Raw genomic sequence first — 14870 nt, 5'->3', positions numbered from 1 at the left:
TAAAATTATAATGTAAATGTTAAATATAATCCAATCATACTTTATTACAAATAAGTTATGATATAATTATAAATGAATTATAACATTTAAAATATTGATATTTCATTAAACTATATTATGAATATATAAATTATAAATATGATTTGAATCAGCTAGAATATTTTAATATTCTGCAACTGAAAAAACGTATTTCTTAATTTGCAGGTTAGAATTAAAGAGAGGGAAAGATGTACTTCACAGCTGCTCCTCCAAAACATACAATCATACAGCATTTCACACTTTTTTGCAGCCATAGCTCCTTTTTGAATTGTATATTGTCAGCATCTCAAAAGAACCACATTGGTGTTATACAGATTTTGATATACTGAAACAAGACATAAGTTGTGGTTTTCTCTAATTTTCTGTACATTATTTACACAGTGTAGGTGGCCTTAAAGATTAAAGGGTTTTTTGTTTTTGTTTTTGATAATGAGAGTTAATCATAGCATTTTACAATCATCTGAGTTCTGTATAAAGGCCTTAATGAAAAATCACTGGACAGCAACGTAAAGCCCTTTAAAAACAAAGTTCCTTTCAGTGTAGGAAGGTCCTGATTTTTCATCTGTATTTACAGGAAGGAAAACAGCTCTGAAAATTGAAAATATTTTCATAACTCACTTGGCCACAAAACTTGCTCTGACCTGAACTCATCTGGCCATGAAACTTGACCTTAACTGACATGGGGCTATCATTAGTCTTTATTTGTCCCACTCTATGTAAATAATCATACATTTCTACACAGATATTAATGTATTTAATTACTGAAGCTGCCTTAGAGTGCTGCTGAAATATTCTGAATATTGAAGCACCTCTGACTCCAGGGGTTTCAGAAGAGGGATTGTGAAGTTATAAACTTTTCATTTTGAATTCTGATATATTGCTGTTTCACATTTCCTTCTGAAAATAATTGGTGAAATGTTCAGAACTCCTTGATATGAGAATTCTGAAATAGAGTTCAAACTTTAAATTAGAATTAACTAGCACCATGTTCCTGTTTGTTCAGTTCCTGTTGAAATTCACTATGTTGAATTAAAATAGAAAAAGAGTTTTAATGATTAAGAAATAGGGTCTGGTTGAAGTATTGCATATTTCCATTCATTCCTTTTCATTCTCAGTTCTTTCACAGCACTTAAAAATTTTATATTTTTATATATATTTTATGATTTATATTGGGTGATATAATTGACACTTTTATCAATGTATTGATAAAAGGAAGTATATTTCTGTGGCCAAATTGTTCCTGGTTGAGATTGTGGACACAGGTAAAGTTTGAGCAGACCCAGACAGTAATTTCTCCCTTAGCAGATTTTTGGAAAACTTAATTTAAACATACAACAAAGGTGGAAAAATGACACAAGAGCTTCACTTTGTTTTTTGTTATTTCATGGTTGCTTATTAATTTGCCTCAAAAGACAATGTTTGAAAAAAATTTTGATTTCTTTGTCTCAAAATAGATAAACAGATATCTTGGTAAATATATAAGTAGTTTCTTTGTTAATAAATAACATAAAATGGAGAGATGACTGGAGAACTTCCCAAAAACCAAAACATGCCCAGATAACCACTGGTAAAACATCTTTCTTCTGTGACTTGAACATTTGCCTTCAATCAGATCTTCTGATTTTGACTCACATAGGCTGGGAATAGGGTAGTTTCAATCCTGTTCCATTTCGTTGTTCTGTGTTTATAGGAAGTCTGGATTATGCATTTTTCTGCTTGGGTTAAAGAGATAAACACCCCAATTTTGAAAAAAAAAAAAAAAACCAAACAACTATATAGCTCCTGATACAGAAAGGACTACCAAGGACCCAAATGCCTCACGAATATCTTTTAGAGCCATCCACTGAGCAACCAACTCAAGCAAGTCAAGGTACTAGCCGTGGGCCAAGGGAAGATGAAAGAGTTGCTGAAGAAAAGAACTGATAAAAACTGTAAACAGTCAGTCACCAAAATGAGAACCATGGCATGTACCCATATTTTCTTGTCATATCATGTAATGATAATACTTTCATACTAATTTATTTTTATCTCTTCCATTCCCTTAATGTATACAGGATGTGTTGTGATGGTGACCTTTACAGATTTAGTTCAGAGGCGTCAGAAGACCAATATGGGATTGGGAGAAAACTTAGTTAAAAAAAAACAAAAAACAAAAACTTGGCCCCAAATTCCTGAATTCAGAGCTGTAGGCAAAGGAAGAGAGAATCTTGAGTGGTTTCCTTTTTGGGGATAGAGTGGGTTTTAATGTATTCAGTTCCATTGAGGGTTTTTTTACTTGAAAGTTTAAGTACATAAGAAGATTATGTGTAGATATTAGAAAGACAAGTGGACATTTGTCATTCTTGGTGCCTATCACTGTCGTCCTGTCTGCCTAATGCTGAAGTCCAAACTCAAAATCCCAGTCCCTTGCCAGGAGGAGGTAAACAATGGAGCCAGGTGCTGACAATCAGGAGCCTTGTGCTGTATTCCTTTCAGAAATGAGTCTCTGGAAATGAGCTCTGCTAGGGATCCCATTTTGCTGAAACAGATGGCAGTGGAGCTGCTGGCTTTGGGCATGGTGGAGCTTGAGGGTGGCCTGTGGAGTACATCATATAGGACTACATCCATCCAATGCCTGTCAGCTTCTAAGTGTCCAAAAAAATGGTTGCTATTGATACCAGTAGTAGTAGCAGCAGCATATGATAAAGTTCCCTAATTCTGATGCATTTAAATTTAGACTAGATGACCACCCAAGATAGTATAGAGTACTTGTGTTACAGACCATGGGCTCTTAGATTCCCCAAGTAATGGAAATCAACACAAGCCAAGCAGGTTTCCTAGATGAGGCTCTATTTCAGGGCTTGTGCAAGGATTTTCTAGCTGGCTCTCTGAAAACGGCCCCAGTAGGGAATTTTTATTAGGTGAAGAGTAGGAATTGACATCGGGGTGGGGTTTGCAGGCTGGGTAAAGCATGGAAGGTGCAGGGTATGCAGGTCAGCACGTCTGGTTGCCATGGTTATCTTGAGTAAATGGCAACCTGGTGGTCTGGCGGGTGGCAACAAGGCTGTAAATCAATTGTCCAACATTCCTTCCCAAGGTGGAACACTCCACAACCTTGGTTCAATACTGTGGCTCTCCGAAGGACAGTTCCTGGAATTCTTTAAGTAAAAGGCATGGTTAAACATTATGAGAGCAAAGAAAAATGGCTATTTTCTTTGTATGTTAGTGGGTACAGCATCAGCAAGGTAGTAGTCTGGGTTTTGTGGAGAGAGGAAAAAAAAAGTATCTGAAGGAGGAGCCGTGTCCCACTCCTGTCTCACTTGAACTAGGTCTTTGGTGCACGTGGCTTACTTTTTTGTTTTCCTTGCTCTCATTCCATAGGGTAGCTGTCCCTGCCCTATCTTCTGTGATTCTAGAGGGCCATCTATAAGGGCTCTGTCTTAGTTTGTTTGTGCTGCTATAACACAGTACCACAGACTGGGTAATTTATAAAGAACAGAAATTTATTACAAGTAATGGCAAAAACCACAATTATTTTTGCACCAACCTAAAATTTCTCACAGTATTGGATGCTGGGAAGCCTGAAATCAAAGCACTGACAGATTCCATTGTCTGGGGTAAGGCTGCATCCTCAGAAGGGGAGGGGATCTGTCTTCACATAGCAGCAGAACAGAAAAGAGCAAGCAGGAGATGAACAGTGCATGCAGCCTTGTTTGTAAGGCCTTAATTCCTCTGATAAGGGCAGAACCCTCTTGACCAAATCATGTCTTAAAGCCACACCTCTTAATACCAACACATGGGCAACGTCAGAATTTTGGAAGGGACACATTCAAACAATAGCATTCTGCCCCTGTCCCCCAAACTTATATCCTTCTTATATACAAAATACATTCTTTCTATCCCAGTAGCCCCCAAAAGTCTTAACTCATTCCAACATCAACTTTAAAGTCTAAGTCCAAAGTCGAATCTAAATCAGATATGGATGAGATTCCAGGCACAATTCATCCTGAGGTGAATTTCACTCCAGCTATGAGCCTGGGAACTGAAACAAGTGATTTGTTTCCAAATTACAATGGTGAGGCATAGGATGGACATTTCCATTCCAAAATGGAGCAACGGGAAAAAAGAAATGAGTCGCAGACTCCAAGTAAGTTCAAAACCCAACAGGGCGAACAACATTAAATCTTCAGTTTTAAGAACAACACTTTTGCTGCCTTGTAGACATACTGGGGCAGAGGTTGGGCCCCTAAGGCCCTAGACAGCCCTCACAGCCCCCTCACAGCTTTGCTGGGCACAGCCCACGCAGCCGCTCTCACTGGTTGGAGTCAGGTGCCTGCAGCAATCCCAAGCTGACATTGCATGCTGGTAGATCTACATACACTTATGGGGTGTTGGAGGTGACCCTGCCCCTATGGTTCCACTAAGCATTGCCTTAGTAGGGGTCTTTCTGCAGTGGCCCACTCCTGAGGCAAGTCTCTGCCTGAGCCCTGAGGCTGTCAGCATCCTTTGAAATCTAGGTGGAGGAAGCCATGCATCTAAAGCACCTGCACCCTGCAAGCCTGTGAAGTTAGCACCACGTGGACACCACCAAGGCTCATCACTTATACCTTCTAGAGTGATGGCCCAAGTCACAGCTTGACCCATCTGTGCCACAGCTGGGGCAGCCAAGACTGCTCTGAGCCTGAGCAGTGAGCCTCAAGGTCCCCACTGGAGACTTAGGTCCCTCCCTTTAAATTGTTTTGGCCTTGAGGTCCTGTCACTCTGGGACTGTGAAGGGAAGGACAGCCTCTCTGAGTTATTCTCTCATTGTCTTGATGAATAGCACCTGGCTTCCTTCTAGCCATACTAATCTCCTTAACAAATGGTCTCTTTACCACGCTCTTGGTTTTTTCTACTAAACACACTTCTTTATTCTTTTTACATGGCCAGGCTACAAACTTTCCAAATCTTTATATCCTGCTTCTCTTTGAATTACAATTTTCACCTCTAAATCATTTATCTCTTCTCACATTTTACTATCAGCCATCAAGAGAAACCACATGGCCCCCTCACTACTTGGCTGTTGAGAGATTTCTTCTTGCAGATATCTTAGTTTGTCCCTCCTATGTTCTGCCTTTCACAAAGTCCTAGGTCATGGACGTAATTCAGCCAAGTTCTCCGTTGCTTTGTAACAAGGATGGCCTTTCCCCCAGTTTCCAATTCCTTTTTCCTAATTTCTACCTGAGACCTCATCAGAAATGTCTTCACTGTCCATATTTCTATCAACATTCTGTTCACAGCCACTTAGATAATTTCTGAAAAGACTGAGGCTTTCCCTATGACTTTCCTCTTCTTCTGAGTGCTCATTAGAATTGCCCTCAATGATCTCTTCATGGAAACACAGGCTCACTCTATTTTCCAGCACTCACTACAAAACTCTTCCAGTCTCTACCCATGACCTAGTTCCAAAACTGCTTCCGCATTGTCAGGTATTTGTTATAGCAACACCCCACTTCTCTCATTCCAATTTATGTCTTAGTTCATTTGTGTTGCTGTAACAGAATACCACAGACTGGGTAATTCACAGAGAACAGAAATTTGTTTCTCTCAGCTCTGGAGGCTGGAAGTCCAAGATCAAGGCACAGATAGGTTTGGGGTCTGGGGAAAGATGCATCCCTGATGGGAGGATTGCTGTGTCCTCATATGACAGAAGAGTGAATGAGAGGAATGCTTTGCGATGCCCCATTCCCAAGGGCTTTAATCTCATTCACCAGGGAGGAGTCCTCATGACCTAATCACCTCTTGAAAGCCCTACCTCTTAATACTCTTACATTGACAACACTTGAATTTTGGAAGAGATGCATTCAAATCATAACAGGCTCCTACCTCCCTTTTCATGAGGTCAGTGTGGGAGCATGAATGAGAATGACCAATAGAATATTCTGTCTCCATGGATACAGTGATTTCCCCCAGGGGTGGGCATCTGATCTAAGAGAGCTAAATTTGGGATTGATGTAGCTGCTAGGGGAGAGGAAAGGAAGTCATTTCTGAGATAATCACCCTGTATGATTATCAAGCTACTGCGACCATCATTTTACACAGGCAGAGAGCCTAACCTGGCTTAGATGAGAACAAGCAAAGTTAATAGAGCTGAGAAATGAAAAGAGAGAAAGGGAGAGACTCAGGGGTATCTTGTGAACAGGCTGATCAAGCTCCAGCTTGATCCTAAACTTAACAGACTTCCCAGTGATGTGAACCAACAAACTCCGTTTTGATTTAAGCTATTTTGGACTAAATTTCTGTCCTTTGCAACAGGGAAGGTTCTGCCTGAAAGAACAAACACAGTGTTTTAAAATCCTTAGATACTGAGAGTGTCTGCATATTTTTCCCTTTTCTTAAGAACCAAGTCATATCCAGACCCATATTATACTCTGTAAATACTTCATTTTCTTAAACAGAACTTCTGAAAAATAGTTTTTAAAAATATGTATTAAGAATAAAGAAAGACTTACTGTATAGGTCAAAAATAGAAGATTGAATGTAACATGTTGCACACTCCAACAGAAATCAAACCTTATGATGATTGACTTCTTGGAGGGCTCCACTATCACATGGCATTTCCAACCCTTGTCACCAGAAAAACAATCACGTGGGTCCCCACTGTCCATCTTTTACCACTGGTGAGGTTCTTTAACTTTATGAATTAAAAAAGACTGAGAATAACTGAACACACAGGATGGAATAAGAAATTCCTTATAGAGAACAGTTTGAAAAACTTATTTGAAAATAAAAAGACCTATTTGTTTAAAAAATAATTTCGTTCTTAACCAGATTTGGATTCATGTTGTGTCAGCCCATTCCTGAGCTCCTGATCCTTCTTGACCCATTGTTTACAGTACTATTAAAGGGTGATCTAATTTTATTTAGTCTTCACAACACCCTCTCACACACATAGGGAAAGAAAGGCTAGGTTTTAAGAGGCTAAGAAACTAGCCTAAGTTTCCATCATTTGTAAGTATGGAGCCAGGGCCAGGCTATCTGACTCTAAAATCTGTTTGTTTGTTTGTTTGTTTTTCTATTATCCTGAGCTGTCTCTAAAATGTTCACTTCTGATATGAGAATCACACAATGAAAAGTCTGTCTATGGGGAAAATATGGAGAAAAACATTTTGATGGAGACATGTAGAGATACACTGGAGCTAGCACACAGCAGCTCACAAGAGCTGATTATATGCATCTCTTCCCAACTCTGTTCTGTGATGTCATGTTAGTAGTTTGAAACCAGATACAGTAGAAGTGTTTACACCACAGAAATTGGCAGATGCTGTGAATCAGGACTTTTATTTGGAAGCCAATTGTTAAAGCTTTCACAGCACACCATTACCTGCAGTGAATAAACATGATAGCTCATTTTTGTTTTTCAAGAATTAGTGGGGGAAAATATATATATATATATTTGTGTGTGTATATATATGTACCCACTCATACACACACGTAGACACACATACACAAAACTATATGTATATATATGTGTGTATATACCTATGTGTATATATATAAATATCAGTAAAAAAACATTCCATGCTCACAGATAGGAAGAATAAATATTGTAAAAATGTTCATAGTACCCAAAAAAAGAACCCTAGTAGCCGAAGCAATCCTAAGCAAGAGGACCAAAACAAAGGTATCACACTACCCATCTTCAAACGATACTATAATTCTACAGTAACCAAGACAACATAGTTCTGGTATAAAAACAGACACATAGACCAATGGAATAGATTACAGAACCCAGAAATAAAGCTACACACCTACAACCACCTGATCTTCAACAAAGCTGACAATAACAAATAACAAGCAATGAGGAAAGGACTCCCTATTCAATAAATGGTGCTGGGATAACTGGATAGCCATACGCAGAAGATTGAAACTGCACTCCTACTTTTCTCCATAGACAAAAATTAACTTAAGATGGATTAAAGACTTAAATGCAAAACCTAGAACTATAAAAACCCTGGAAGAAAACCTAGGAAATGTCATTCTGGACATAGGCATTGGCAAAGATTTCATGATGAAGAGTCCAGGGCAATTGCACAAAAACAAAAGCTGACAGTGGGACCAAATTAAACTAAAGAGATCCTGCACAGCAAAGAAAATTATCAACAGAGTAAACGCACACCCTACAGAATAGGAGAAAATATTTTCAGGCTATGCATTTGACAAAGTCTGATATCCAGAATCTATAAGGAACTTAAACAAATTAACAAGCAAAAAACAACCCATTAAAAGATGGACAAAGGACATGAACAGACACTTCACAAATGATTCACATTTGTTTCAAACGCATTCACTTCCACTCAGTCAGATGATTTGGACTTATCTAATTGAAGATATAAATAGAATTCTGATTAAGGCAACTAAGATCATTTAAGAAACTAACATCAAGGAAGTACTCCTTTTCCAGCTAAATTTTGAGAAGAAAGCCAAATTCAGAAAGAGGTATTTTGAGACACTGAGTTTTTTAACTGGTAGATGTGTCTCAGAGGTGAGGATACCAGGTTTTTAATGAGGCACCATGGTGTTTCAACCCTCTTCAGAAACCGGGTAGTGGAAAGGGAAATCTGAACCATAGCAGCCATTAAGTTCCAGCACTTGAGACTCTTGTTAGCACATGCCGACTTTTCACTTGGAAATTATCGTTACTTTCTCACCAACCTCCCAGATCGGAGCACCAAGTTACAGTGGAAACAAGTTGCTGAGACAATGCTTCACTCTAACTGACAAAAAAGTCATATGAAGGTCATATTTTTCAGGGAAAATGTCAGGTGGAAAGACAGTGGGTGAGAAATGAACAATTAGGATGACAGAGGTATCTCATCACTGACAACATGACAACAGCTTAATGCAAAAAGACCTTCCTGCCCCCAGCACCTTCACTTTTAAGAAGAGGCTGAAACACCCTAGTTGGTTCAGAAAGCCAATGAATGGCTCAATTTTAGAGTTTAAGATTTACATTTAGATTTCAATTCAGATTTACAGCTTACATTTCCTTTGTTGTACAAATGTAATTTTTTCTTTAGCATGATAAAAAATATGGAAAGGGAAATATAAAGTGAATTGAATATTAAAATAGCCAACAAATCTGGGAGCCTATATTGAGTATCAACTTTGTGTGAGATTTTATGATACTAACAGTTTATTAGAGGAAAAAATATATGTACCATATGGACAAATAGATACTAATATGGGAGAGTAAATGATGAGAGTCAGAAGAGTTAGAGATGTGTGTTCTGTAAGAGATCACAAAAAAAGAGAAGTCACTTCTGAGCTGTGATGGAAGATTACAAGGACAAACTCAGATATACGTCAGTCCTAATACCCTGTTTGGGTACAACAAAAGTGTAAATACTTCAGATAATAATTTAGAGATGTGAATCCAGTACTGACCATAGTCTCTCTGTATCAAGGTTATCTGAGAATGAGGGGAGCTGAAAGCAGAAATTCTGCATTCCAGAAACATACCAGCCACATGAGCCGCAGAAGTGAGGGCTGAGCTGTGGCAAACAGGGCCAGGGGAAAGGGTATTGGCCTGGGAGGGAGAGCCCCCAGGTCCTGTCCTACCTGTGCCAGCAACTTTCTGTAACCTCTCTTGTTTCTCTTAGTTGTAATATCAGCCAGTTGGAGTATGGAAGCCTAAGGATCTTTTCCCCCTCTTCGATTCTGTGGTAATTCCCAGAACCACATGCAAGGCCTTCTGCATTGTCACCCCCGAAACACGCCAGCTGCTTTGTCCCTTTGGTCATGGTTCTCAGAACATACACTCCTCAAACAGCCACTTTACACCATGGACTGTTGCATGCCATGCCATTTTTGCTGCCAATTCCAAAAACGGAGGACAGATGCGATGGTGCCTTAAGAGTGATATGCATGTGGTTCTCAACCTTGACTCGTCATGAGAATCTCAGGGGAGCTGCTTCAGAAGTACAGATATCCCCCAACTAAGGGTTCTTATGTAGTTGATCTCATATGTAGCCAGAGTATGAAAACTTTTCAAAGCTTCCCCAGCCCCCGCTAGTGAATTTACTGTGCCACTTGTGCTGAGAACTACTGCATTAAGGGCATTTTCAGATCTTTGTTAACAGTACTAATTTTATAAATCACATCTTGCTGTCTGGCAAAACTAAATGCAGTTTCCTAATTTGCCTGTGTGAGTCTGAAGGAAGTACAGGATCTGTCTTTTGTGGCTGGTGAGAGGGCCCTGTTAAGTTTGTCATCTCTCCCAACCCTACCCTCCAAAAACCAGAAGCATTATGTCAAATCCCTGCTTGGAGTGTAGGCATGGGAATGAGGCTGTTCCTTCTTTTTCAAGCTGGTTATGGGTCACCTGCATCTGAATCATCAGCAAAACTTATTCTAAATGAGGATTATCTACTATATATGGGAGAAGCCCAGGAATCTCTCCACAACTTTATATTTAATGTTTTTAATAATAGATGAAAACTAAAAATATAATGATAAAACCCCAAGGGAAAATCCATTATATATAACTTGATAATAATATCTAAAGTTAAAGGTTTAGGAAATACCAGGAGGCCAATATTTAAAACAAGAGCTAAAGAGCTTCATAATTCACTAAACACGGCTACTGCAATTTTTAAATGCTGTCATTTAGGAAAGACTGCCTAGAAAAAGCAGGGAAAATAGAAATCTTGGAATTATTGCAAAATGAAAAGCATATGGTGTGCAACTGTACAAATTTGGTACCCTTGTCCAAAGTAAATGCTGTCTAAATACAATAATTCCATATCCAAGCCACAACAAAAGTGACTTTGACCACATGTCCAAGTTAAAAGAGCATTCTTTGGAGTAAATTATTCTTTATTTACGATATACATTCTTGTCTTTTAAAAGAAAAATGCTATTTTACTGTAATATGTCTTCAATCACATTGCCAAGTTAAATGCTTTAGCTTTGGGCTAAAATCAGTATGTCCAGGAGTGTAGAGAAGTCGAGTGAGAATATTGAATTCCACCTATGGTCTTCCTAATGCTGTTTGAGTGATGCAAAGTAGAGAAGTTACTGTTAAAGGTACTAAATCATTCTCTACTTGGGGAGAGATTTAGGAAGTCTAGAGGAGGCAGGATTTCTCCCCCTGTGTGTCTGGGTGGGCCATGAAGTAAAAACTCGCCAAAAGTAGACCATATGCAAATCATTTGGGGGTATCTATTGTGGCAACAAAAGCTACTCTCAAAATGTGTGGCCTGAAACAATAACCATTTTATTTTATATCTCTTGATTTTGTAGGTCTTTTGGGCACAGCTGGTCCAGGAGATTATTTTGATCCATGGGACATCAGTGGGTTGTTTTGTGGTACTTAGCTAGTGGCTAGTCTGGTCTAAAGGGTCCAACTGACCTCTTCACATACCTGGCACCTTGGCAGGGACCCTAGAAGGCTGAGCTCACCCTTTTCTTCCTCATCCAGTCTCAGGACCTCTCCCGTGGGTGGCTGAACTTAAATGGCAGGTCAGGACTCCAAGAGGCTAAGGCAGAAGCTGATACTTCTTTGAAAGACTAGGTCCCAAATGGCTGTTGCTTCTGCCATATTCCATTGGTCAAAGGAGTCACAGGCCAGCCCGGATTTGAAGGATGGGGAGGTAGATCCCGTTTTTCTGTGAGAAAAGTGTCGAGAATCTTTAGTGAACCACAGCCTGCCCTCTGCCCACAAAATATTTAGCTTCTTCCCAGAAGACCCTCAAAGTCTCATCCCAATATGGCATTGGTTCAGAGTCCAGGATCTCATTTTTCTAAACCAAAGCCCCATCTCAACGCTTCTAGATTCTGGTGACTCTAACTCTTCCTTTGAAGTGTTATAGCTCCCTGAGCTATAACATGGCACTGCCTTCTACAGTTATTCATCTCTGAGTGACCTCAGCATGCTTGTTTTGCCCTCTCAACCTCTCAGTACTTCTGTAACCAATCCCCTGTGTTAAATCCCCTTTGTGTGATGTAGCGTGATTTCTATTTTTCTGACTAGACCTCGATGGATACAGATACTAAACCAAGATGCTTGCTCTCTGTGTATCTTGGCTTTAGGAGCAACGTGTTGTTAGCTGACCATCCGAAAGATGGAGGAATGTGTTGTTGGCTACCCATCTATTTTGCCCTTAGAGATGCCATATTATTTTAACTGTCTCTAAAGCTCTCTGCAGATCAAGCTCCCTGGCTGCCACTGTGACCTTGCTACTCATTATAATTGTGCCCAGCTTGCTTCTGATGATGAAGCAGCTCCTTTGCTTCTGTTATTTCAAGATCCTATTAGTGGATGTGGCATCACCTAGAAGTAGAATTTCTGACCCCAAAGCAGTTCTTCTGAATCAGAATCTTCATTTTAACAATATCCTCAGGTGCTTTGTATGCATTGTAAATTTGAGAAGCCCTGATTTGCCTCAAATTTTGATTTCAACCCCAGCCTTATAAACCAAAACACGATTGCTCTTCTGGTTAAAGGCTATGGTTTTAAAACTAGGCTCTCTTCTGACATCGATTAACCCAGCCATTATAGTTCAGTAGGCTGGGCCTAAAATGTTTACCCTGATATTTTCATGAATAGAACTGGAGAAACACAACAGCAAAATTGAGAATTGTGTTTATTTAACCTAATCACACAAATGCATAGCCCCTTGCCTTGATTATAATCATTAGTAAATGGAAAAATTTTTGTATTTTCACAAATGTTTCATTTTTAAACACCTTCATTGTATACCAAGGAAAAACCACCACTTTTACCAATGAGATCAAGAAAGTAAATGAAAATGTCATTTAAGCATTTGCTAATTGACAGTGTTGGTTAACACAGTGGTCATTAATTGCCTTTGGTATAATTTTAGCACGCACAAGCATAAGCTTTGCTGGACCAGCTGCCAAAGAGGACACTGGTGCAGGGAAAGAAAGCTAGACCCAGTAATAGTAGAGGCTGATAAAACTGACCAAGCTGCAAAGGTGCCTCTGTGGGTTAAGTCAAGAAGTCCTACATGTGATGTCAGGGAGTATGGCAATGCTTTAGAGGACACTTTGGCCATATCTGTAAAACTTTTAAATCCATGTACCAGTTGACCCAGAATTTCTATTTGTATCAGTCAGGATTGCACTTGGCTGCGTGCACCTACAAACTGATTAGAGACTTAACCAAAGAGAACTTTATTTTTGTCTTAAGAAGGGACTTGGAATAAGGTATCCATCTGTTCTTTGGGTGTGACTTTTATCTCCTTTCCCAGGCAAATTCCAGAGTAAAGGAGAAAGGGCAAAGGGCAAAAGAGTCATGTCCAGCTGAGCCTGTCATATAAAACAAGCTCCCCCAGAAGGGAAAATCTGTCACATCCACTTACATCTCATTACTTTGTCACTTGGACACTTTGTTACCTAGCACTCCAAGTGCAAAGTTCAGGAAGCTAAGCATTGGAAGCATGACACCAAGAACAAAATTGGGGTTTGGTCAGCAGGAAAGAAGGGGAGAGTGGACACTGGGCAGGTAGCCAGCTGTGGCTGCCATATTCCCTGTAGAATGCATCCTTCAGATTTACTCCCAGAAGTACACAGTGATGTATGCAAAGACATTCATGGTAGCAAAAATCTAGCAATAATCTCAATGATCATTAATTGAAGACAAATTAAGCAAATTATTAATTTATAATTTGAAAAGTTAGGTAGCAGTTAAAAGGAATGACGTATATCTATGTGGAAAGGTATTCAAAATGCTATTAAGTGGAAAAAGAAAGCTGAACTATATAGAAGGATATATATGCATATGTATATATAACTATATAGAAAGATATATAAATGTGTATATATATAAAAAGTGATCTTATTTGAGAAAAGGGAAAAAGAATGAGGGAAAGAGTTAGATATAAGTTAGTACAAGTAGATAGATTTGTTAATTTTTAAAATAATATACAATAGATTATAAATTTATCTCTGGAGTGTGGAAATGGGAAATGAGGTTGGGTGCAGGCTTTTATATCCTGTGGTACTGATTTAACTTTTTATCATGAACATGTATTACTTTTGAAATAAATTAATAAGCATTAGTATCAGGATACAAGAAAAAAGACACAAAAATAATTCAGAGTATTTTAATAAGTACATTTACCATTCACTTCCCCTTTACTATCAAACCACTGCTCCTTCTTTTATGAACATGGTGGCATTTCTACTCTGGGTACCTTCCATTGTATCCTGTCATTCAGGCTGTTCTCTTGAGCTTATTAACCTCAGCCCTCCACCTGATTCTCAGTTCCACATCTTCTCCTGACTCTGGTGCTCTTTGCAACTTCCAGTGAGGAATCTCCTCTTCTAGTCCTAGTGGAATCTTCTGATGCATTGCCTCAATTTTTCTCGCCATTACTCCCACCCCAGTAAGGAATGGGTTTTTAGATATAGAGTTCAATTGGCAAAGTTTAATTCTACTCTAAAGAAATTTGACATTTTTTTTTTGAAACCACTCTCTTGGGTTGATACACTAATCAAAAGAAAAAGATAAGGGATGAAAATAGTATTGGCCACTAAGGTCCAGATATATGTGTGTGTGTGTGTGTATACTCAATTTGAACCTCACAATAATTTTATGAAGATGATACAATTATCTGCATTTCAATAATCAAGGATACTGGGGCTTAGAGAAGACAAATAATTCCCTAGTTCACCTAGTTAGTTAATAATAGTACTAGAATTCAAATTTAGAACATACTTCAAAGGCTGCTATCTTTTAACTACAGTAAAGAGTTCATAATGTCTGTGAGTTTTTGTTTTTATTATTTTTTTTTTTGCTTTTCTTTGATTTTGGCTGGTGAGGAAGGCTAGAAGTCAAAAGATAGGAA

At 38.8% G+C, this 14870-nt stretch overlaps 1 protein-coding gene across 1 annotated transcript in view; it reads right to left on the bottom strand.

Annotated features, from left to right (window-relative positions):
• The window catches only part of RXFP2 (relaxin family peptide receptor 2), a 212646-nt gene extending 202846 nt beyond the window's left edge, over window positions 1–9800 (bottom strand). The window contains exon 1 of the mRNA XM_003913736.5: window positions 9619–9800. Within this exon, the coding sequence (XP_003913785.5) occupies window positions 9619–9800 (182 nt within the window). The remainder of the gene's footprint in view (window positions 1–9618) is intronic.
• Window positions 9801–14870: the final 5070 nt, after the last annotated feature.

The sequence above is a fragment of the Papio anubis genome, chromosome 15, assembly GCF_008728515.1.
Source record: "Papio anubis isolate 15944 chromosome 15, Panubis1.0, whole genome shotgun sequence".
NCBI classification, from domain to species: Eukaryota; Metazoa; Chordata; class Mammalia; order Primates; family Cercopithecidae; genus Papio; species Papio anubis.
Note: the sequence above shows the minus strand (reverse complement) of the source record. Positions and strands in the feature narration are given on the sequence as shown.